At 41.7% G+C, this 22,920-nt stretch overlaps 3 protein-coding genes across 3 annotated transcripts; 2 read left to right on the top strand and 1 right to left on the bottom strand.

The window, feature by feature from the left end:
• Window positions 1–125: 125 nt before the first annotated feature.
• On the top strand, window positions 126–7,103 carry LOC6040479 (myosin-7). Its single transcript, XM_001849813.2, has 3 exons — window positions 126–895; window positions 2,865–4,563; window positions 6,668–7,103. Exons 1-3 carry the CDS (start codon window positions 241–243, stop codon window positions 7,005–7,007), a joined length of 2,694 nt encoding a protein of 897 aa, XP_001849865.2. The 5' UTR covers window positions 126–240; the 3' UTR covers window positions 7,008–7,103.
• Window positions 7,104–7,489: 386 nt separating this feature from the next.
• On the top strand, window positions 7,490–8,692 carry LOC6040478 (39S ribosomal protein L44, mitochondrial). The gene is made up of 2 exons (XM_001849812.2): window positions 7,490–7,653; window positions 7,719–8,692. Exons 1-2 carry the CDS (start codon window positions 7,593–7,595, stop codon window positions 8,639–8,641), a joined length of 984 nt encoding a protein of 327 aa, XP_001849864.2. The 5' UTR covers window positions 7,490–7,592; the 3' UTR covers window positions 8,642–8,692.
• A 678-nt stretch (window positions 8,693–9,370) lies between these two features.
• On the bottom strand, window positions 9,371–18,226 carry LOC6040477 (fatty acid synthase). Its single transcript, XM_001849811.2, has 5 exons — window positions 17,682–18,226; window positions 15,405–17,611; window positions 14,923–15,343; window positions 11,418–13,921; window positions 9,371–11,361 (listed from the first exon to the last, which is right to left on the bottom strand). The coding sequence occupies exons 1-5, from the start codon at window positions 17,949–17,951 to the stop codon at window positions 9,603–9,605; spliced, it is 7,161 nt and encodes a 2,386-aa protein (XP_001849863.2). The 5' UTR covers window positions 17,952–18,226; the 3' UTR covers window positions 9,371–9,602.
• Window positions 18,227–22,920: the final 4,694 nt, after the last annotated feature.

Below are 22,920 nucleotides of genomic sequence, written 5' to 3'. Positions count from 1 at the left end.
ATTTTGAAACTAATACCAATTTACTGATTCAGTGAGAGGGGAACGCCATGAAAATTAAATTTCCAATTAGTCCGACTCTCTCAAAAACGATTTATGCCGACAGGAGTGCGCGCTTCCGCGGCAACGAATTGTCAAAAGTGTAAATAAACAGTCGACGGTTGGAATTTGTTTTTAGAAGAACGCAGTTTTGTCCAATGTTTTAGTTTATTTTGTGACAAAAGTTTTAACACACCACATTCCATGGCCGACTCGCCACGCAGCATCCTGGCCAGGCTGGAGCAGCTGAAGCTCTGGCAGGAAGAACAGCAACAAGTTCTACTTGAAAAACAAATCGCCCAACGCGAGCTTCTCAACCAGGAACAGATGAAAATGTACACGATTCTCGGGATCGAAGGGAGAGCTCCTCCATCGGAGCAGGAACCGGAGGATGGTTACGAAGAGTACGAAAGTGAAGAAGGCGAGTTTGAGGAGACCAACCTGCAGCCCAGAAAGGTTCCGGCGAGACCGTTCTTGAAGCGTGGCGAAGGCCTTAAAGCCAGGTTTAAAGTTGATCCTAACGTATTTAAGCTAGATAATCTTCCAAAATATAAATACGCTAACCATGCGAAAATTAGGGCGCTGAAGAAGAATCCAAACGGGCAGGACGTGAAAAAGGTGAAGGAAGCGGAAGTTAAGCCAGTAGAAGAAGTCCGGAAGAAGAGGAGCAGTTCTCCCAAGGTGGCCTTAGATATCAACAAGGTTCAACAGAAGAAATTGGTAGTTCCGGTTCCAGTGCCAGCGCCACAAGTTCCATCGGAAACAGTTGATGAGAGCTTTTCCGAGGATACGTTCAGCGAAGAGAGTCTTCTCCCGAGCATTGAATCGATCAAGATGAGACCTTCCGAGCCAATCAATGGTAAGATTTTTTTAACAATTCTTTAAGATTTTAGAAATTTTAAACTCTTTTTCAAATAGTTAAGATTAATATTTTTTGAACAAGATTTTATTTGTTTTACCAATACCACTGCTGAGAATGTCAGGGTGAAAATCGGCGACGCTGACATGAATTTTTCATCTCTATTCACTGAATCGCAAAACCGTGACATAAACAAACCCGGCGCAGTCGTGGCAGGGTTACCAGGTCAAAATTCGGAAAATCTGGCAAAGTACCTATCAAAAATTTGTAAAAAAAAACTGGCAGACCAAAATTTAACCTTTCTCAATAGTGAAGGGGAGGGAGGATAAAAATTAATTTAAAACAAAAAATTTAGAGTTCAGGTTAGGGACCATCCCTAAACCACGTGGAAACTTTAGGGGGGGGGGGGGTATGGCGATTGTCCACGCTCCATACAAAAAAGTTTTTTTTTGTATGGACAATTGTCCACGAGGGGAGGGGGGGGGGGTTGAGATTACCAAAAAAAAGTGTCCACGTGGTTTGTGGATGGTCCCTTAAATTAATTTAATATAAAAAAAAGTGTAATTTACATTATTTCTAAGAAAACTTTTTTTTTCTATTTTCAACTAAATTCGTTTATTTTAATCAAAAAGTTGTTCAAAATGGGCATGAAGTGAAAAATTTGGCGAAATCTGGCACTGTGAAGGATGAATCTTTATTCTGGCTGACACCGGAAAAATCTGGCATTCCCAGATTTATCTGGTAACCCTGGTCGTGACAATTTAACTCAATCCATCTGGTGCGTTGTGTGTTCCCTATATAGCAGTATCCGATCATAAAATCATATATCGATGCCAACATTTCAAAAAGCATCATGTACAAACCATGCGTTTTGAGAAAAACGCATTTGAATGTTGAGCATCCATTTTCAATTACCATTTTTATATAAAAGCAAAATAAGATGTTCTAATGATGACAGGTTGACAGGGCTATATAAACAGGGACTGCTGATGGCAGAGATTTTGTGTATGTTTCTTTATTTAAGATCATGATTAAACAGACTTTACTGAAGTAACTTTTGCTCATTTTTGGTGGAGAGGTAGCTTATTAGAAGTACTTTCAGAATATACAATAACCCAGAAAGTGTAAAAATGTACATGATGCCTTTTGAAATGTTACCGTCGATATAAACTAATTATCAAACACTTATTATTTTTGACAGGGTTGTTAGATTTTAAAATTTTGAGCTCATCGGAAGCGCCTTTCAAATATTTTTTTAGAATATATAACACATTATTTTTTACAAAACCCGCCTTTTTACAATTTTGTTCACTCATAAGAAAGAGAGACAGTTTTTTCAGTTTGATATTTTTCGTATTTTTTTTTTTAATTTGCTAGGACATCATTAATTTTTAATAATTTCTTAAAGTAATTAGAAAAATAAAATAATTTAAAATATTTGAGGAATATTTCCAAATTTTATGTTTTTTTTCGAAATTTTCAATAGGAAGCATTAGAGAAGCCTATTTTTTTCAAAATGTTATTATTTTTTTGAATTTTACAAATTTTGATAATTTAAAACAAAAATCGAATAGAAAAATATTCTTATTTATTTATAATTTTGAGATTTCTTTTTACAATTTTAAAAATGTTAAAAATTTTAGAATGCAAAGAATGTAATGTAATCGTAATTTAAAAATTTCAATTTTTTTTTGTTGATTGTAAAGAATTTTAGGAATCTCAAAGATTAAAGAAATATATTTTTTTCATAGCTTTATTTTATTTAAATGACATGGATTTAAAAAAAATATTTATTTTAGTTTTTTCAAGAGTTTTTTAAAGAATTAAAATTAGAATGTTACAAACATTTATTTTTTGCTGGCATTCAGGGAAAGCTTTGTCGTAATTTGTCAATAGCAGAAGACATTTTACGATGAAAAAATAACTCTTGAACACCTTGAACTATACTGAAAATAACCGTTTTTTGCAGAAAAACCTCTCGTCGAGCAAAACATTCCCTGGAAGCAACAACTCCAAGACGACGCCTCCCTTCTTCGCCAATTGAAGGAACTAAAAGACCTCAACCTTTTTGAATTCCTCGAGCAGCGTCTGGTCACCGGCAACGGAAGTGTCGCTTCGGATGCCAGCGCCCTGCTGAGGCTCCTCTCGGAGAACAGCATCAACCTGTCGGATCTGGCCCTGATGGACTCGACGCTGGTTCCCGCAACTCCGGCGAAACCCTTAGTGGAACCGGAAGAAGTACGCTGCTTGGAGATTCGACCCGTTCCCGATCCTAGGAGACATTTTGTACCGGAGGAAGAGGACAGCGAATCTTCCGATGAGGATGAGGACACGGATGGGGAAGGCGGGATTCACGTGCGCTTTGCCAGCGAGGACGAGTCGGAGCAGCAGCGGGACGAAACGGATCTTGACCTGCAAACGGTGAATTATAGTCGGATGTCGACGCCGAAGGAAAAGGCAGGACGTAATCCGATTGACGATTCGGTTCCGGAAGAAAAAGCTGAAAATGATGACCAGAATCGCATCAGGGAGGAAATGCTAGGGAAGAGTGAGTTGCTCAAGAAGCGACTCTCCGAGTTGGAGACGGAAATTGATAGCTTCCGGAGAGAGAATGCGGAACTGACACGAATGAAGCAGGAACACGAGCTGGACAAACTCAAACTTGAGCACGAACGGGAGGAAATGATGGAAAAGCTGAACGACGAGCGAATCAAAATGGAAGTTTACTTCCACGACGAACGGGTCAAGATCGAAGATCAACGTCAGAAAGCGCTGAAGGAAGCGATGAGGCCGACCAAAAAGGAGAAGGAGGAAATCTTGAGGTTGAAGGAACAGGTTGTCGACCTGCAGAAGGAGATGAAGGCGAAGGAAGCGAAACACGCGTCGTCGCAAGCGCGTTTCCGATCGCAAATCAAAAGTCTGGAGAAGGATCTCAAAGAAACGCAGCTGGAATTGGACGTTATGAAGAAGGACAACAAAAAGCTAGAGACTGAAAACGCTCGACTCAAACGTCAAAACAACAGCCGAATGTTGCTGGAAATCAACAAAAATATTGCTAAACTAGCAGGACCACCTCAAAGCTCGAGCGATTCGCGACGAAATTCATCCCCGGAAAAGCCTCGAAAAGTAGGTGTTCCTTCCAAGATGAAGCAAATCGACGTTATCGAGAAGAACATTACTGGGAAGGTTGCCACGGCCAAAGTGGTCAGTCATCCGAGGTCGCACAGACAGCCAAGTTCCTCTGAAAGCAGCGAAAGCGACGTTGAAAACCAAAACCACGAAAATAGTTCCGACGAAGTGTCCGGCTGCGAAACGCTTGAACTGTCAAAATCCTCGTACTTCAAGGCGAAAAGTAAAAAGAGCCTGTTCAACAACAGCAATCCCGATCCACCCGAACAAAATTCAACCTCAAACGAACCGGAAACGGCCGAACTGATTAAGAATCTGAAAAAGGAAGTCGTGAATGCGGACGGCAGCCGGGACATTTGGTATCCAAACGGGAACATGAAGAAAATCTCGCCGGACGGGTTGGTTATGCGAATGCTATACTTTAACAAGGACATCAAGGAGACCAACATGAGCGAGGGCACGACGAAGTACTACTATTTTGAGACTAATACGTGGCATACGACCTATCTGGACGGGCTGGAGATCTTGGAGTTTCCTGAGTAAGTTATCTTTTTTTTCCTCACTTCCTCAAGTCAAAAATGTTCTAAATTCGGAATACTTGAATTCAAAAATTATTTTAAAAAAGACTAAATTCCCCGATTATAAAAAAAAAACTTGGTTCTATCTTTTTATTTCACTGATTCTTATATGAACTAAATTTAAAATATCTCGATAAAAAAATCTAAATTTCCATTTTTTTAAATTCTTTAATTCAAATAATTCATAGATTCCTTAATTGAGAAAAGTTTAAAATTTTCTCGTTAAAAATTTTTATTTCTTCTATTTTTTTTTTTAATTCAAGCTTTTTCAATTCAAAAATGTCTTTTTTTCTAGAATCATTCGATTCAAGAAGTTTAAAAATTATATAAATTCTTAAATTATTTTTAGTTAAATATAAAACAATCTTTTAAATAAAATCAGAATTTTGAAAATTTACAACTTTCTAAACTCTAAAACTCGATATTTTTTTAAATCTTAGTCAAATTCTTTAATTTAACCTATTTTTTTTAAATAAACAAATAAATTCTTTATATCAAAAACTTCTAAAATCCTTTGAAACCAAAATTTTAAACTTTCTTTTTTTCTAAGTCTTAAATTGTAAGAGGTGCAACAAATTTTGGATTGCTACCCGTATAGGGCCTTAAGACGAAGTTTTTCGATTTTTAAAGGGTCCTATAAACATATGAATCACAATAGCTTAAAGGACATTTTTAAGAAAAACTCTAAAATTTTAAGATTCTAAATTTAGAAATTCTAAATTTCTAAAATCTAAAAATTCTAAAATTTAAAAATTCTGTGATTTCAACATTCTAATATTCTGGAATACTAAAATTCTAATATTCTTAAATTCTAAAATTTAAACATTCTAAAATTCTAACATTCTAAAATTCTAAAATCTTAAAAGTTTAAAATCATGAAATTTTAAATCTTTGAAATTCTTAAATTTAAAAATTCTATAATTTTTAGAATTTTTATTTTTGAAATTTAAAAATTCTAAAATTATAATATTTTTAATTTTTAAAATTGAGTAACTCTCTACGAAATCGGCCGATTTCGACCATTTTTATTTTTTTTTTTTTGTATTTTTTTATTCCCGATGGCCAAAGAAGTTATTTCGTGTCATTGGTTCACCCATACAAGTCTTCATACAATTTTGGCTGCTGTTCATACAAAAATGGTACGTAAATAATCAAACAGCTGTAACTTTTGAGTGAATTTCTTGATTTGGTGTCTTCGGCAAAGTTGTAGGTATTGTTACACAGAAAAAAATGCAGATTTTTGAATCAACTTTTTTTCACAAAAACTCAATTGTGAAAAATACGTATTTTTTGATTTTCGAGATTTTTGGAATGTTTTAGGGGACAAAAATCCGCAACTTTTGAGCTATAGAGAAACATGGTCAAAAAAATCTTCCGCCGAGTTATGAATTTTTGAAAAAAAAAAAAAATTTCATGCAAAAAACAATTGATAAAATTGTTGTTAAAATATGAAATATTCGTGAAATTTTTTTTATCAGGACAAGCATTTTAAATATTCAATGTTTGGCCCTTTTAAAAAGTTAGTCTTGATTTAAAAATTTTTAAAATATTTTTTTAAAAAAGTTCTGAAAATTTCACGAATGTTTCATGCTTTAACATTAAAAATCCGACCATTAGAAAATGGTTGGCTGTGTTTTGTGTTTCTTTTTCTTTGAACCGCTGTATAGAAAAAATGTTGTCTTGTTAAAAAAACAAAAATGCATTAAAAAGAAAAAAAAGTGATAAGAAATGGTTTTTAATCGTGTTTTTTACCGTTGTACATAAAAAATGGCTTTAGTACGTAGAAACACAGAAATCAATCGAAAAATTTCAATTGCGTATTTCTCAGTTGCCCTTTTTTGAACAGCTGTTTGAATATTTACGTACCATTTATGTATGCACAGCAGCCAAAATTGTATGGAGACTTGTATGGGTGAACCAATGACACAAAATAACTTCTTTGGTCATAGGGAAGGCCCCCACAAAGTTTGAGCCAAATAAAAAAATACAAATAAAATCCATTTCCGGTTTTGGTAGAGAATTGCTCAATTCTGAAAGTCTAAAATCTTTTCAAAATTGCTTCCAGCGGCCAAACCGAGCACCGCTTCAAGGACGGTTCCACCGAGGTGCACTTCCCAAACGGTTCCATCCGCACCACGAACCCCAACAGCGCGGAAATTGCCGAAGAGTGGAAGTACGCGGACGGTTCCACCGTGATTGTTAAGAAAAACGACGACAAAGTGATTACGCTGCCGAACGGGCAGGTCGAGATTCACACCCGGGCGCACAAGCGGCGCGTTTATCCTGACGGGACGATAAAGTTTCTTTATCCGGATGGCAGCCAAGAGAGCCGGTACTCGAACGGGCGCGTCCGGCTGAAGGACAAGGACGGACGACTCATCTCGGACACGGGCGGTTCGGGGTGATTGGAGGAGAGTCGTGCAGAGGTGCAAGTAAGTGATTTAGCCTAGTTTTTTTTAAAGCAATAAACAAGTTATATTTTCAGAGAAAATGTTTTAAAACATTTATTGTGCAGAATTTGTCCGAACGTCATGTATAATTATCGTAACATAAATTTAAAGACTGATTTTTTTAAAGGCTTTTCGATTTTTCTCTAAAAATGTTTAAAAATATTTACAAGTATTGTTCGTTGTTTAAACATGACTTCTCTAATTTAATTGAGAGCAACGAATAATCTCTGCGATGAATTTAAAGCAATAGGCTTGGCCGCATTTATTGATGTTTCGATCTTGGTATATCAATGCATGTTTGCCTGTGTATTTGCCTTTGGCAAGCATAACCAAACATTTTGACTTCCACAGCAAACTTGTTTTCCGTGCTCGAGTTGTGCCGACAATTTCAAATGGCAGAATTTGGTCAATGAGGCACACTGTTCAAGTTCAAGCAGCTGTCAAAGAGCCGATTACAAAATCAAAACAATCCATGCACGATTTGGTGCACATTTTCGTGATTTTATTTTTTTCAATAGTTCAAATAGTGGCCAAGTAAAAATGTCTTTTGTAAATTTCTCAAGCATTCTCGTGAGAACACTTCCTCGGTCCATACATGCTGGTAAGTTTTAATCTATTCTATCCGCATAACATCAAACTCAAACTTAAAATCCGCAACTTCTCCAGCAAACCAAACCCGGCAAATCCACCGCTGGGTTGCGCCCACACTTCGCGAACTGAAGCGCCGCCGGGAGAAAATGGGTCCGGAAGCGGCCCTATCCCGCTCGGGTCACAGCGACTGGAACTACAACGCGGAGCTGTTTGCCTTTGGGAGGCGCCTCTCGGAGCAATTTGACGCCAAGCTGCTGCAGCAAGCATTTACCCACCGGTCGTTCATTGCGCAAGAAGAGCAGAAGCAGGCCGAGGTGGGCATTGAGCAGCCGGAACTGGGGCTGAGCGACAACGGAGAGTTGATTGCACTGGGTGGGAGTTTGATCAACCAGTACGTGGAAGCGTTTTTGTTGACGGCGCTGCCAAAATTTCCACAGGAGGGAATCGGTGCGATTGTTGGCCACTTGACGTCGGAGGCGAGCTTGGCGCACGTTTCGAGCCATCTTGGCACAAAGGACATTATTCTGGCGGCGACCTTCCCCGTTGATCAAACGCTGCTAGCCGACACGATAAAGGCTGTTGTTGGGGCGTTGCAGCGATCTTCCGGAGATGAAAGGGCGTTCCTTTTTGTTCGTGATTTCATTTGCACTCAGCTCAACCAGCAAGACGTGAACGAGTATTGGACGATTGAAAGGCCGCTCGATTTGTTGAAGGAATATTGCCATGAGAAGAAGCTTGGCGAACCTGAACCGCGCTCGATTGGACTGGTTGGAAAGAATACCCTGCTAGCCGCGCACAATGTGGCGATTTACTGCAACAAGCAGTTTGTTGGTTCCGGCTTTGGGGAAGATGTGGACACGGCCATCGATGAAGCGGCACGTGATGCGCTGCGGCAGTTGTTTGGAACGCAACTCAACATGAAGCCACTCAATTTTAGTCTAGGCTTTGAAGAGGTGGCCCGGAACATGAGTCGTAAGGCTGCGAGCAAGCAAGCTTGATTGGATTGTGTTTTGAAATGTGTTAGAAATAAACGTACCAAATAGGGATTATGATGTTGGTTTTAAATCAGAGTAAAAGAAATCATGAAAACTTTACAAGTCTAAGATCTGGACGATCGAAATATTTAGACTGCTTAACAATTTAAAATTTTCAGAAAAAAACCATGTCAGAAATGTTATCATTTTTTTTTAAACTTTCAGTTCTCGAATCTCATCTCCCAACTTCCACTGGCCTTGTTTCCGTCGCGAAATTCTCAGCAAAAAAATGGTCGGTCTATAGCTCATTTTAACACAATCCCTTGTCACAATATCTTTTTCTCACATTCACAAGCATCCCTCATCTACAGGGTGCTACAAAACAAAATTTAACCGACAAGGTCCCGTTATCTATGATCGGCGTTCTTTAATTATGGTTTTCTGAGAAAACAAAAGAATCTTCGGCGAGTGTTGGTGAACGAGGATAAGAGAAGGAGTGATAGAAAGAGAAAGCTCATACTGGCATTCACGAGATATAAGAAGAGAACTCACAAGCTATAGTTACGGTCGTTCTATCTTCTGATATTTTGGAGCAGGAACCATCAAATGATAGTTTTTTTCTATCTCTCATTTACAACATTGATGATAAAAGAAATCAGTTTTTTTTATTGAAAATAATGAAATAGTTCCCATCAGGTACCCAAAATGCTCTACCTTATTTTATGAGTGATATTGAAATTAAAATTCAAAGAATTAGGAATTCATTTAGCTTTATTTTCTGTAATAAATATTTGTCTCTTCTACATGTGGGTGTGGTTGTGGGTTTTGGGTTCAAGGTGCCTGGAAGTTCCTGGAAGAAAGTGTGTGTTACAATTGTTCTAGCGTATTAACGGGTCGTTGTCTTTTGCCAATTTAGGTTTTTTCTTCTTCTGTGGATTCTGTTAGTTTGTTGAGGATTTCTCAAAAGGGGGTGGGGTGTTTGTTTTTACTCAGCAATCACATTGCTCTGCAGGTACTTCTGGAACGAGCGATCGGATTCGAGCACCGGATCCGACTCCGTAATGATTTGCGTCAGCTTGGGGTTCTCCAGCATGGTGATGTGGTTACCTTCGAGGAACTTGAGGCTGACCGTGCCGGTGGTGTACTCGGACAGGCCGTAGTCTTCCTCGATGTCCACGACGGACACTTCGGTTGGGCGAACGAGCGTGATGGGGGATTCAAGCGGTTTGATGCAGTTCACGTCGGTTAGCAGCGTGATCTTGATGCGATTGTAGAGGGCCTTGGTCATCATTCGTAGATACCCTTCGGAGTAGATGTTCTGATCCTTGGCCAGTTCCAGCAGCTTGTCGATGCGAGACTCGAACGTTGGGCATTCGGTGATGATGGGAAGAACGTCGGTTGTTTCGTCGGGGAAGATGGTGTTGAGGATGCCGGCAATCAGCACGATCTGGATTGATTCTTCGGTCCAGTTGGCGGACATTTGGTCGATGGCCAGTTTGTGGAGGAATTTGGGCGCACCGTCAATGAGCAGGATCTGACCATGCTTGCCGGTTTCTTCTAGCAGTCGAGCCATCTCGAGCGTGATGAACGCTCCGAACGAGTAACCAACCAGGTAGAAGTGCTCGGTACCCTTGAAGATGTTTTCAATCACGTCGTTCGACAAGAACTGGCCAATTTCTTCGATACTCTCCATGTTGATGGTCTTCGTGAGCTGGGTGATGAAGGTTGGCAGAGTCAGCTGAGAGGCAATGTTGTGCCAGGCGTTTCCAGCGACACCTTCGATACCAGGCGAAAGCAGAACGCAGGCATTGTACTTCTTGGAGTCGTTCTCCGACTGCAGACGAAGAATCGTGTTCTCGCTGTTGAACTCATCTCCCAAGTTACGCAACAACATCGCAACTCCGGTTGGTGTCTTTTCGTTGGCCAACTTCAGCTTGACATTCTCGTCAGCGTTGGCCTTTGCCTCTGTCAACTCTTGCAGCTTCATGAAGGTTAGTGAACGCAGATCCTGTGGCGTCAGGAACAGTTCGTACTCGCGTTCAAGCGTCTGCTTAATTTCAACCGCCATCAACGAGTCCATGCCCAACTCCGACAGTGTCGTATCCATCGAAATGGACTTGATGTCACGGATACTCATGATGTTCATGACCGACTCGATGATGTTGTCCTTGCCGGTTGTGCGGGCACGTTTCTCCGCCACAACCATGCTGGCCACAATCGGATCCGGAGTAGTCAGCAGTGGGTCCAACTCCTGCAGGCAGGACGAAATACGTTGCTGCAGAGTTCCACCGATTTCCATGTCGAGCTTATCTTCCTGCATGTCCGCCACAAGACCGACTTCACCCACGGCTCCCCACTGGACAGCCTTGGCCGGCAGTCCGCACGCGTGACGATGCTCGATGATCCTCTCCATCACAGAGTTGGCCATTCCGTAGTTGCTCTGACCTGCGTTACCACGACCGCAGGAAACGCTCGAAAACACGACAAAGTATCCCAACTGCGGACACATCTTCCTGCTCAGCTCGTCCAGATACTTGGTGGCCAACGCCTTCGGTCCCATGCACTCCACAAACCTCTCCACCGTTTGATTCTCGAAGATGCTGTCGCGAAGCTGCACCGCCAAGTTGTAGATTCCACCAACTGGACCCAGCTTGCAGGCAGCCTGGAGCAGCGCCTCACATCCCTTTCTCGTTGAGATGTTCTCGGTGTTGACCACCACCTTGACACCGTACTGCTCCCAGATCCTGGAAAAGAACGTTCGTTACTACTTATCCAAGTTCAAAGCAGCAATACAACTTACTTGATCCTGTACGCCTGGTACGGTTTGGAAATGCCACGGCTCGAGCTCATCACGATCTTGCGCGCTCCACGCAGCACCAACCAATCGGCCAACTCCAGCCCGAATCCTCCCAGACCGCCGCAAACCACGTACGACAGGTCAGGGTTGCAGTACATGCGTGGCAAATACGCCAACGGCAGCGACTCGTCGTCCTTGGGGTTTTCACGGATCTTCAGCAGCACCTTACCAACGTGCTTTCCACTGGCCAGATATCGGAACGCATGCTCGATCTCGCTCGCCGGGAACACATTCGACTTGAGTGGCACAATGATGCCCGCCTTGATGTCCTTGTCCAGCATGGCCTTCAGGACGGCCTTCTCCTCCGGTGGCGCCGTGAACAGGAAGTCGACCAAAACGGCCGTAAAGGACAGCGCACGCAGGAACCGGTGCAGACCCAGCTTGGTGTCGTTGGCCATGTCGTACTTGCCGATCTCCAAGAACTTGCCGTATTTGCCCAGACAACGCAGCGAAGCCTGCAGCTTGTCGTCCGACAGCGAGTTCAGCACGTAGTCAACGCCCTTACCTTCGGTGCGCAGCATGATCATCTTCTCGAACGAAGTATCACGCGAGTTGCCAATGTTGTCCGCCTTCAACTGCGAAAACGTTTGCAGCAAAAAGTCCCGCTTGGCCTGCGATCCGACCGTCGTGAACACCTCCAGCCCGTAAGCCAAGCAAACCCGGATCGCAGCCAGACCAACTCCACCACTTCCGGCATGGATCAGAATGGACTGTCCCTTGTGGATGTGGGCGTTGATGAACAGTGCGCAATACACGGTCGTGTAGACAACCGGCACCGTCGCCGCTTCCTCCAGACTCCACTTGTCCGGGACGGTCCAGTTCAGGGTGTCGTCACACTCGACGTGCGTTGCCATCGCTCCAGTCGTGACCATGCCCATGACGCGGCGACCACTCTCCGCCACTCCCGAGTACTCGAAGCCAAGTTCGCACTGCTGCTCGATGCGGGTCAAGTTGGCAAAGTCGGCCGACAGCTTGCCCGAAGCGAACATTACATCGCGGAAGTTGAGCGAGCTGTAACAGACTCGGACCATCTCACCCTTTGGTCGGCACTGGTTGAACGGTCCGCTAAGCCAAGTCATCGAAGACAGGTCTCCCTTGGTCAGAGCGTTGGCGTAGCAGTGATCGCGTCTCGGCTTCGTGATCGTCGGTTGCAACAGCTGCAGATGACGGTACGTTCCCCAACGACCGCTTCGGTACACGTTGATCGCGAGACCCAGCTTGAGGTGCGCCTTATAGATCGGGTTATCCAACTCGAAGGGGGGTGCCTTCGGGTCATCGATAAACACGCAGCTCACCATGCCACCGTCCGGTTCCTTACGGATACAGTTGACCAATCCGACGATACCGGACGAGCTGTCACCCTGCGAGACCACAATAACTGATCCCTGCTTCAGAGCGTCACGCAGCTTCGGAATCCACTGGTACTGCTCGTCGTTGGCTGGAATCTGCAGAATCGTCGGACTTCCCAGGTACTTGCGCTTGATGCGCTGCAGCAGGACGTAGGTTTCGTTTTCAACGGGTATAACCGCGATCAGTTGATATCCAGCCGGAGCCACGATGCTGTCCGTTGCCAAATTGGCAGCTTCACGCGACAGGATGAAGCCGTTGTCATGCAGACTTCCTGCGGCCTCCTCGATGAGCTCCGGTCGTCCCAGGCAGTTGATCGAAATCAGGAACAGGCAGTTCGACTGCGTCGAAAGCTTTCCGTCCTCAACGTGCACTCCAGCCGGGGTAATTTGCTGCTGGGACAGGAACATGAGATCGGCCGTCACCAGCGGAAGATCACCCAGAGCATCGGCAAACAGGGGCGTAATGGGTGTATCGTTGTGGAAGTCAATTTCCACCGCCTTGACCTTGGGCACGGCAATGTTCTCCAGCGCAAGCTGAACACAAACGCGGATCGCATCAGCCTTGGACATTTTCGGCGTCGGCAGGTGAGGAATAAACTGGTACGATTCCAACACCGGATAACCTGGAGGCTTCCTGCGGCCAACCGTGCTCGCTTGCAGACCAATGATTTCGATTCCTCCACAGCGAATGGTGTTCAGAATGTCCGAGTACTTGAAGTCAAACACCTGCTGACCATCGTCCATGGTGTTGGCAATGGCCAGGTGCATCTTGGGATCAATTCGCAGACGCTCGATACCCGTCGGGATCATCAACGATCGCGTGTCTTTGCCGACGATGCAACACTGCAGCAGACAGTCCAGGAACGATACCCAGTTCAGCTCCCAGCTGACCTTTCCGCAGCGCGCATCGGCCCGAGCCTCCACCACCGATCGGAACGCTCCGTTGTAATGGTAGCCACGCAGCCGAAGCTCCTTGTAAAAGTCACGCGGTGTCAGGACTGGGTGGTCGGTCTGGGGTGGATCCGGAATCTCCGAAAGTTGGATGTTTTCAACGTGCTTCACGTAACCAGTCACAACGGCGGCGGTACCTTCGGTGATCTGTTGGAAGATTCGATTAATTTTGATGAACTCCGATTGAAAATCACGCAGATTGTTGTAAGCGATCGATTTAGAAAAAATCATAGCATTGAAAATATAGATATTTTTTTTTATTTTGAAAATTTTAATTAAAAACTAAAATTAAGATTCATTGAAATTAAAAAAAAAAATGCGTTTTGAAAAAAAAAATTATGAATATGAAAAATTTAAAATAAATTGGAAATTTTAAAATATTGAATATTTTTTTAATTGCTCTGAATGTGTAGCATAGCATAGTATAACGGGTCTGCACCACGCTGTAGGGGGTGCCATAATGGTCAATTAAATATTCTAAGAACGTAAATTTCAACACTGTGCTCCAAGGCTACCCCCATACAGTCTCGTGCTATGAATTTGTAAAGTTTTTTTTTTTTAGAAGTTTTGTTGTTGTTTTAAAAAGTTTAAAGTACTTTTTAAATTTAGAAATTTTTGGAAGTTTTACATATTTTTTTTTGATTTCACAAACTAACAATTTTTAAAATATTTAAAAAGATAGAATTTTTTAAAGTTTTAGACATAAAAAACTAAATATAGGAGTTTATAATGTTTCAATGATACAAAAAAAATACAATTATTTTTCCAAAATTTGTAAAATTACCAAAGTTTTTATTTTATTTAAAAAAATAATTTTTTTGAAAATTTTGAAAATCTTAAAAAAAATACTTTTTTTTTAAATTCCAGAAATCATAAAAATAATATTCTTATTTTGTAGAAGTATTTTAGAAATTAAAAAAATCTTATATTTTTGAAGTTATTTTTTTTAAATAAAAAAATCATTGATGCCAACTTTTATTTTGGCGTTTATATATTTTTTTAGAAATTTAATTTTTTTTTTAAACGATTCCAATTTTGGATCGTCGATCTATATGTAAAGACCACAAAATTTAGATCGTCAATCTACTGAATACGATCGCAATCTACCAATCGCTTGCAACGATCAACTTCCACTACCAGAAACCTACCTCAAACCGACCCGTTCCCGGCTGCAGCATGACGGTAAACTCAATCTCCTGATCCTTTGCGATCGAGGTCGCCCGCAGGAACTTGACGTCCTCAAACTCAACCTCCAGATCAAAGTACATCGGACCCTTCACCATGGCCAGCGTTTCCCAGGCCAGGTGGAGATAAGCCGTCGCTGGGAACAGAACACGCCCATCGATCACGTGGCCCGAGATGTAGCTGTAGTCCTGATCGCTCAGCTTGACCTTTACGCGCCGTTCGCCGCTCTTGGACGACTTTTGCATCTCGAACTTGGTCACGAACCAGTCCTCGCTGTGGTCCCACCGGATGAGGTGGGAGATGGGGGGTGTTCCGCGGGACACCGGGAAGGCTACCTGCGGGTAGAGTCGGGACACCGGGATGTCCAGACCGTTGACGTAGAGTCTGAAAGATGGGTTAGGGTTAGGATTTGGAGATGTTGAAGGGGAGGGGGGTTTGAACTCACTTTCCGAGCGCGTTGAACAGGTATTGAACGTTGTCCTTGTTGCCACGCTTGGTAAGACCGATGTGGATAGCGTTGGGCATGGATTTCTTGAGAATCGCTTGCAGTAGGCCGTGGGGAGCAATTTCGATGGTCATGGCATTGTTGGGCAGTAGAGCGGAGGTTTCCTCGAAGAGAACCGAGCTGAGCAAGTTGTTGGTGTGGTAGTGAGCGGAGGAGAGCTGACTCTCGGGTTGATCCCAGCGAATCTTCGGGACTGAGGAGCTCAACCACTTTGGCGATCGTTTCTTTGGCTCTGGGATGACCTCGTTGAGTCGGGCCAGCAGCCTGGGTCCCATCTCGGCGATGTATTTGCTGTGGTACGGAATGTTCGAGCACGGAACTTCCTTGGCGAAGATGCCCTTGGCGGTGAGGTCCTTGACGAATGCCTCAACGTTTTCTTTCGGTCCTGAAATGGTACACGAATCGGGTCCGTTGTGGCAAGCCACTTCGATACCTGGCGGAAGCATGGTACGGATCTTACGGTAGCCTAATCCGACGGCAGCCATTGATCCGAAGACCGTCTTGGTTTCCAAACTGGCCATACCACGAGAGTAGGCCGACAGGATCATTTGTTCAGCGGTGAAGCAGCCATCGGCGTAGGCACAACCCAGCTCACCGACGGAGTGTCCAATCACAAAGTCCGGCTCGATGTCCAGCGATCGGAGCACGTCGACGATACCGATTTGTACCGCGGCAATTCCGACGAACGAATGCAGAATGTTTTCGTATTTGCACTCCTTGGAGGTCAGGATCTCGATCAGGTTCAGTCCACGTGGTTCGAGGACTTTGTGGCACTTTTCGACGGCGGCACGGAAGATCGGGATCTCCAGCAGCGAAGTGCCCATCTCGGACCATTGCGATCCCATACCGCTGAAGACCCAGACCAGTGGGCGCTTCAAACCTGTGTAATGCTGGCATTCACGACCCAGGCAAAGCGCGTTCTCGGTACCGTTCTTGGCGTACACTCCGTAACCTCGGAACACGTTTCCGGGAATGGACTCACTCTGGACGTTGTGCATCAGCGATACGTACTCGGCGTCCAGATGTCTGTTGCTCATGTCGGTCAGGATAGCGTCGATGGCTTCCTCGGTTCTTCCGGACCAGGTGACCAGACGGGGCAGATTATCTTCGGGGATTCCAAAGTTGACCTTCTCCTTCGGGTTACCCTTGAGCAGAGCGTGAGCGTTAGCACCGCCGAAGCCGAACGAGTTGATTGCGATCAGTGGACCGTCCAGTTTGATTGGTTCCGAAACGACCTTGAGTCGACCCTCGACCAACGACGGGATGTCGCTACGGAGTTCGGTAAAGTTTATGTTCGGTGGGATCATCATGTTTTCGAAAGCGATCAAGCTCTTCACGATGGAGCAGATACCGGAGCTGGACTCCGAGTGACCAATGTTCGACTTGACGGAACCCACGGGCAGTGGCTTCTTGCGACCTGTGCAGAAGATTTTGTCCAGACCTGCGCACTCTTCGGGATCACCGACGACGGTACCCGTGCTGTGAGCTTCCACGTAGTCGACCGTTGACGGATCAATGTTGATCTCCTGGTAGAACTCGGATAACAGCTTACGCTGCATCGATCCCGACGGGTAAGTGATACCTTCCTCCTTGAACCCGTCGCAGTTGGTCTTGGAGTACATCACATTGGCGTAGATTCGTCGTGCGTCCTTGGCCTTCTGCAAGAAGACCACGCTGATGGCTTCCGATCGGGTGTATCCGGAAGCATCCTTGTCGAACGGACGGCAGTAGCCGTCAGAGGCCAAGACTCCGAGACGGGCAAACTGCAGCGTTACGTACGGATGCAATAGCAGGTTGGATCCACCGACGATCGCGGAATCGCACTCTCCGTTACGAATGGCGTTGAACGCACAATCCAGCGCGTACATCGAACTACTGCAAGCCGTATCCAGAAGGAACGACGGACCGTTCAAGCCCATCGTGTACGAGATTCGGTTGGCCATCATAGCACGCGAACACCCGGTGATACCGAACCCACCCGACGAGATCTTCTCGTAGAACCAGGTCTTCTCCGACTCGGCGAAGCACGCTCCTACAAACACACCAGTCCGCGATCCTCGCAGCGTCTTTGGATTGACACCCGCATCGATGACCGCTTCGTACGCGTGCTCAACCAGGATTCGACACTGCGGATCCATGGTATGGGCCTGTAACAAAGATCAAGATCACGCTCGTCAGATCAACCCTATCAAGCTCGTCCAGCTTCCCGCCTCTTACCTGCTTAAAGTGCACCCCGAAGAACGTCGCATCGAACTTCTCCAGATTGTTGACCTTGCCCATACGACGCGGGATCTCGACGTTGCTGTGGCGCCAACGCGTCTCCAGATCATCGACCATGTCGATCTTGTTGAACAGATTGTACCCAAACTCCTTAACATTGTCCGAGTTCGGGAACCGCCCAGCAATACCGGAGATGACAATCTCCTCTCCAGGAGTCGGCGGCTTGGCACGATGCTCGATCGCCGGATTATCGATCGTGGAGGCCATCCTTGCGTTGTACTACTTGTATTGTCCTATGCTACCAACTTTCCACAACCCCCTTGATCACACACTAAACCCTTAATCCCAAAGTAACAACCACAAAGCAGGTTCACAATAGTCCGTACACCGGGGATTGGCGCGCCTGAGTATCCGAGCTTCCTGCTTTACTTCACTGCACTGCACATTGACACTGAACTTGAAAAATCCGCGCTGGTACAGTTTCAACCGTAAGAACCACGAAGAAGGCGTTTGAACTCAGCGACGCAACGACCGGTACGCTAGTGAACGACGATCGTTCCGGCCGGACCGTTTTATAGGGGTGACCCCTCCCGTACTCCCGTTCTGTGTGCGCACACAACACTTTCGATTAACGATTCCGTGCATACGATTAATACTTTACTTTCATTAAGCTTTGACACGGTGGAAAGCGCATCGATCACGGGTTTTGAGGGTGCGACGACGATGGTCAATACACAGAATTCACGTTGCCGGGTCGGTAACGAGAATTCTTGAGAATATTGAAGGAACAGTTATGTTTAAAAATTTACCAAAAAAATTCAAAAAAAAAATACAGTCTTTTGCTAGAAAACGGCCAATGACACGTTTTAAAAGATGTTTTGGTATAAGGTACGCAAAGCAACATGGTTGACCCAACGACCTCTCGGGTTCACGTGGCTCCCTGAGGAATGGAATTAAGATATGCTAAATAGACGAATTTTCGTAAACTGGTTTGTTATGTGCGTTATATTAGAAGCTTCAAAATGAAGAAGAAGAATGGTTTGGTTAGATCTGTTCTTTTGGAACATTGGAAGAAAAGCTATATTTTCTTCGGCTTGATTTCTTTTTTTTAATCTTGAATTATCATAACTGATTGATTGAGTGAGCAGCCCAGGATTATGCTACAAAAATAAACTGCCAATGGTTGTAAGATGAAGATTTGTGATACATACATTCTGACGAGATTTGACAAGTTAGATAAATACGGGGAGTGCTGAAAAAATCAAATTTGGCATCGAGTTAAAAATTTGGCGGTAGACAGGGGTGGGCAGAGTTATTAATCTGCGGATGTTTTTTTTTATATTTTTATTGATTTAATATAATTTTATGGTGTTAATAATTTGTGCCCAAAACTGTACATTTGAGAGAATATAAAATTTAATTATTTTTTTTTATGTCAACAAATGAAATTCTGCACAGTTTTCTAATTTTCCTGGACAAAAATTTTCAAAATATAAAAATCGAGAGAGACATTGCAGGCCAAGGATTGATACCTAAGAGCATGCAATGGCACTGACCTTGTTGCGTGCTCTTCGGTTGACGTCCACGTAAGGAACATCCTGGAAGGAGCGTAACTAACTACATCCGTAGTTCTGTTAGATCATCCGAATTATCTTGATCAGAACAGTATAGCTCTGGTTCCTTGCGAGTGTCCTATTTTCTTACCTCCACGTTGGCTTGGTTTTCATGATGACCTAGCTGGTGGCCTGTGGAAACGGATCGTAAACCTTTGACCCCCGCGGGTCAGATTCGAGACGGCTAAAAGAAAGGGGCTCGACAATGTGGGAAAGGGAAGTAATTTGTGATTGTAGACGGTATTGTTTTGATTCGCAGTATGTTGAGTCAACTGCTGTGGATGTACCTGAAACATCGCACAACAGGGTTTCTCTTCTCTTCATTCTCAGCTACCACCTATCTCCTATTTTTATTTTTCTCTTCTGATTCCCAATTCTTCACTGATTCTTCTATTTAATATCCAACATTTGATTTTAATTTTACTAACTTTTGATTCTCTTATCTCTCAAAGCTTTTCCACTCTTTTCTATTAATTGATACTGCTGTAACAAACTTTGTTTTTTTTTCCTTAAAAATATACTTTTCCTTAATGTACTAGTAATATCAAGTCTATTTATCATTCGCCTAATCTTTTTTGATTTTATTGCGAATTTATTTATTTGAATAATTCTTTATCTGTTTATCTGTTTATCATTACTATAATCTAAGCTTGTTTTGTATCTCTATTTATTAACTATTGTCTAATTTTACCTCATTTTTATTCTTCAAAATACGCTAATCATTCTCTTACTACTGATACTTGATTTTTATAAAATAAATTCTCTTTTACTGTCAATTGTTTTCAATCTTCACCCTTTTTTTCAAACAAGTGAGGTTTGAGCCCTTACACAATTAATGGAATGGTTAAAGGATTAACACAAATATTACTATTGTATTTTTGGTAAACTTTTATAACATGCTTAGGACCAAAAATTGTAACAAAACACCGCGACAAAAGAAATAGCAACAGATAAACAGACTCAACAATAGGGAAGATTTCAGGAGAAAACAATACACAGTAAATAACAATAAGTTTTTGAATTCAAACTAAAAATAAAACAGTTTTTGCTTTAATGAAAGTTGATAGACACACTTTAAATGGTTAGGCGCTTATACTTACATCAAACCCTACGTAATGTACCACCCCCGGCCGAGTTAAAATGCGTAACCGGAAAAGAAGGTGTGCATGCCTGGCACGAACACTCAAAGCGTGTTCTAGCGTGCTGCTCGTACTGACTCAGAGCAAGGGTGAGATGTAGGTGTAAGGGCAGTGCGTGTTCGTCGGGAACCTAGTGCATAAGATCGGTCAAGGCCCGTTCTTACACTGAAAATTGCGAATTGCGAATATAAAAATCGAGAGAGACATTTCAAAATGACCAAGTCATACTTTTTACAAAACAAGTCGAGATATTGAAATTATTTTTTAGATGAATGAACAAACTTTCCTTAGATTTCACTTTTCAACATTGAAAATCAAATCAATAGTTTCCAAGATATAGTCGATCAGTATTTTTTTTTTTACTTGCGGGTTAATTTTTAAGAAGTTTGTGGGCCATTTTTAAACAATATCAAATTTTATAATTTCCAAGAAAATATATTTTGTAACTCTAACCTTAAATATTTTAGAATATGATTAGCAAAATAATTTTTCACATAAAAAATAACAGTATCAAAACTGTTACCTAACGGAATTGCATTTAAAAGAAAACTTACACTTAACAAAACTACAACAATTTAAAGAACTTAAAAATTTGTAACAATATCAAAATTTTAAGTTTTGTATAAAATAATCAAATATACAAATTCTCATGACGTAGAAATCCTAGTAATGATCTTAATGTTCAAAATTTCTAATAAATGAGCAGTTCTCTAGGATTTCGGTCATTCGATTTTTTTTGTATTTTTTAATCCGACTGAAACTTTTTTGGTGCCTTCGGTATGCCCAAAGAAGCCATTTTGCATCATTAGTTTGTCCATATAATTTTCCATACAAATTTGGCAGCTGTCCATACAAAAATGATGTATGAAAATTCAAAATCTGTATCTTTTGAAGGAATTTTTGATCGATTTGGTGTCTTCGGCAAAGTTGTAGGTATGGATACGGACTACACTGGAAAAAATAATACACGGTAAAAAAATTTGGTGATTTTTATTTAACTTTTGTCACTAAAACTTGATTTACAAAAAACACTATTTTTAATTTTTTATTTTTGATATGTTTTAGAGGACATAAAATGCCAACTTTTCAGAAATTTCCAGGTTGTGCAAAAATCATTGACCGAGTTATGAATTTTTAATCTATACTGATTTTTCAAAAATCGAAATTTTGGTCGTAAAAATTTTCAACTTCATTTTTCGATGTAAAATCAAATTTGCAATAAAAAGTACTTTAGTGAAATTTTGATAAAGTGCACCGTTTTCAAGTTATAGCCATATTTAAGTGACTTTTTTGAAAATAGTCGCAGTTTTTCATTTTTTAAAATTAGTGCACATGTTTGCCCAGTTTTGAAAAAAATATTTTTGAAAAGCTGAGAAAATTCTCTATATTTTGCTTATTCGGACTTTGTTGATAGGACCTTTAGTTGCTGAGATATTGCAATGCAAAGGTTTAAAAACAGGAAAATTTATGTTTTCTAAGTTTCACCCAAACAACCCACCATTTTCTATCTTCAATATCTTAGCAACTAATGGTCCGATTTTCAATGTTAATATATGAAACATTTGTGAAATTTTCCGATCTTTTCGAAAAAAATATTTTCGGAATTTTCAAATCAAGACTAACATTTCAAAAAAGCCAAACATTCAATATTACGCCCTTTTAAAATGTTAGTCTTGATTTGAAAATTCCGAAAATATTTTTTTCGAAAAGATCGGAAAATTTCACAAATGTTTCATATATTAACATTGAAAATCGGACCTTAATGCTTGCTGAGATATTGACGATAAAAAATGGTGGGTTGTTTGGGTGAAACATAGAAAACATCAATTTTCCTGTTTTTAAACCTTTGCATTGCAATATCTCAGCAACTAAAGGTCGTATCAACAAAGTCCGAATAAGCAAAATATAGAGAATTTTCTCAGCTTTTCAAAAATATTTTTTTCAAAACTGGGCAAACATGTGCACTAATTTTAAAAAATGAAAAACTGCGACTATTTTCAAAAAAGTCACTTAAATATGGCTATAACTTGAAAACGGTGCACTTTATCAAAATTTCACTAAAGTACTTTTTTATTGCAAATTTGATTTTACATCGAAAAATGAAGTTGAAAATTTTTTACGACCAAAATTTCGATTTTTTGAAAAAATCAGTATAGATTAAAAAATTCATAACTCGGTCAATGATTTTTTGCACAACCTGGAAATTTCTGAAAAGTTGGCATTTTATGTCCTCTAAAACATATCAAAAAATAAAAAAAATTAAAAATAGTGTTTTTTTGTAAATCAAGTTTTAGTGACAAAAAGTTAAATAAAAAATTCACCAAATTTTTTTTACCGTGTATTATTTTTTTTCCAGTGTAGTCCGTATCCATACCTACAACTTTGCCGAAGACACCAAATCGATCAAAAAATTCCTTCAAAAGATACAGATTTTTGAATTTTCATACATCATTTTTGTATGGACAGCTGCCAAATTTGTATGGA

The sequence above is a fragment of the Culex quinquefasciatus genome, chromosome 3 (assembly GCF_015732765.1).
Source record: "Culex quinquefasciatus strain JHB chromosome 3, VPISU_Cqui_1.0_pri_paternal, whole genome shotgun sequence".
In the NCBI taxonomy this organism is placed as follows: domain Eukaryota; kingdom Metazoa; phylum Arthropoda; class Insecta; order Diptera; family Culicidae; genus Culex; species Culex quinquefasciatus.
This window is presented reverse-complemented; position numbering and strand designations above follow the sequence as displayed.

Excerpts from the sequence above, each read along its gene's own strand:
- LOC6040479 (XM_001849813.2), top strand. The coding sequence starts at position 241 with ATGGCCGACTCGCCACGCAGCATCCTGGCCAGGCTGGAGCAGCTGAAG. Across the intron at positions 896-2,864 it reads ACCTTCCGAGCCAATCAATG|AAAAACCTCTCGTCGAGCAA; the intron begins GTAAGATTTTTT and ends CGTTTTTTGCAG. Across the intron at positions 4,564-6,667 it reads GAGATCTTGGAGTTTCCTGA|CGGCCAAACCGAGCACCGCT; the intron begins GTAAGTTATCTT and ends AATTGCTTCCAG.
- LOC6040478 (XM_001849812.2), top strand. The coding sequence starts at position 7,593 with ATGTCTTTTGTAAATTTCTCAAGCATTCTCGTGAGAACACTTCCTCGG. Across the intron at positions 7,654-7,718 it reads TCCTCGGTCCATACATGCTG|CAAACCAAACCCGGCAAATC; the intron begins GTAAGTTTTAAT and ends CAACTTCTCCAG.
- LOC6040477 (XM_001849811.2), bottom strand. The coding sequence starts at position 17,951 with ATGGCCTCCACGATCGATAATCCGGCGATCGAGCATCGTGCCAAGCCG. Across the intron at positions 17,612-17,681 it reads TCGGGGTGCACTTTAAGCAG|GCCCATACCATGGATCCGCA; the intron begins GTAAGAGGCGGG and ends TCTTTGTTACAG. Across the intron at positions 15,344-15,404 it reads CTGTTCAACGCGCTCGGAAA|ACTCTACGTCAACGGTCTGG; the intron begins GTGAGTTCAAAC and ends CCCATCTTTCAG.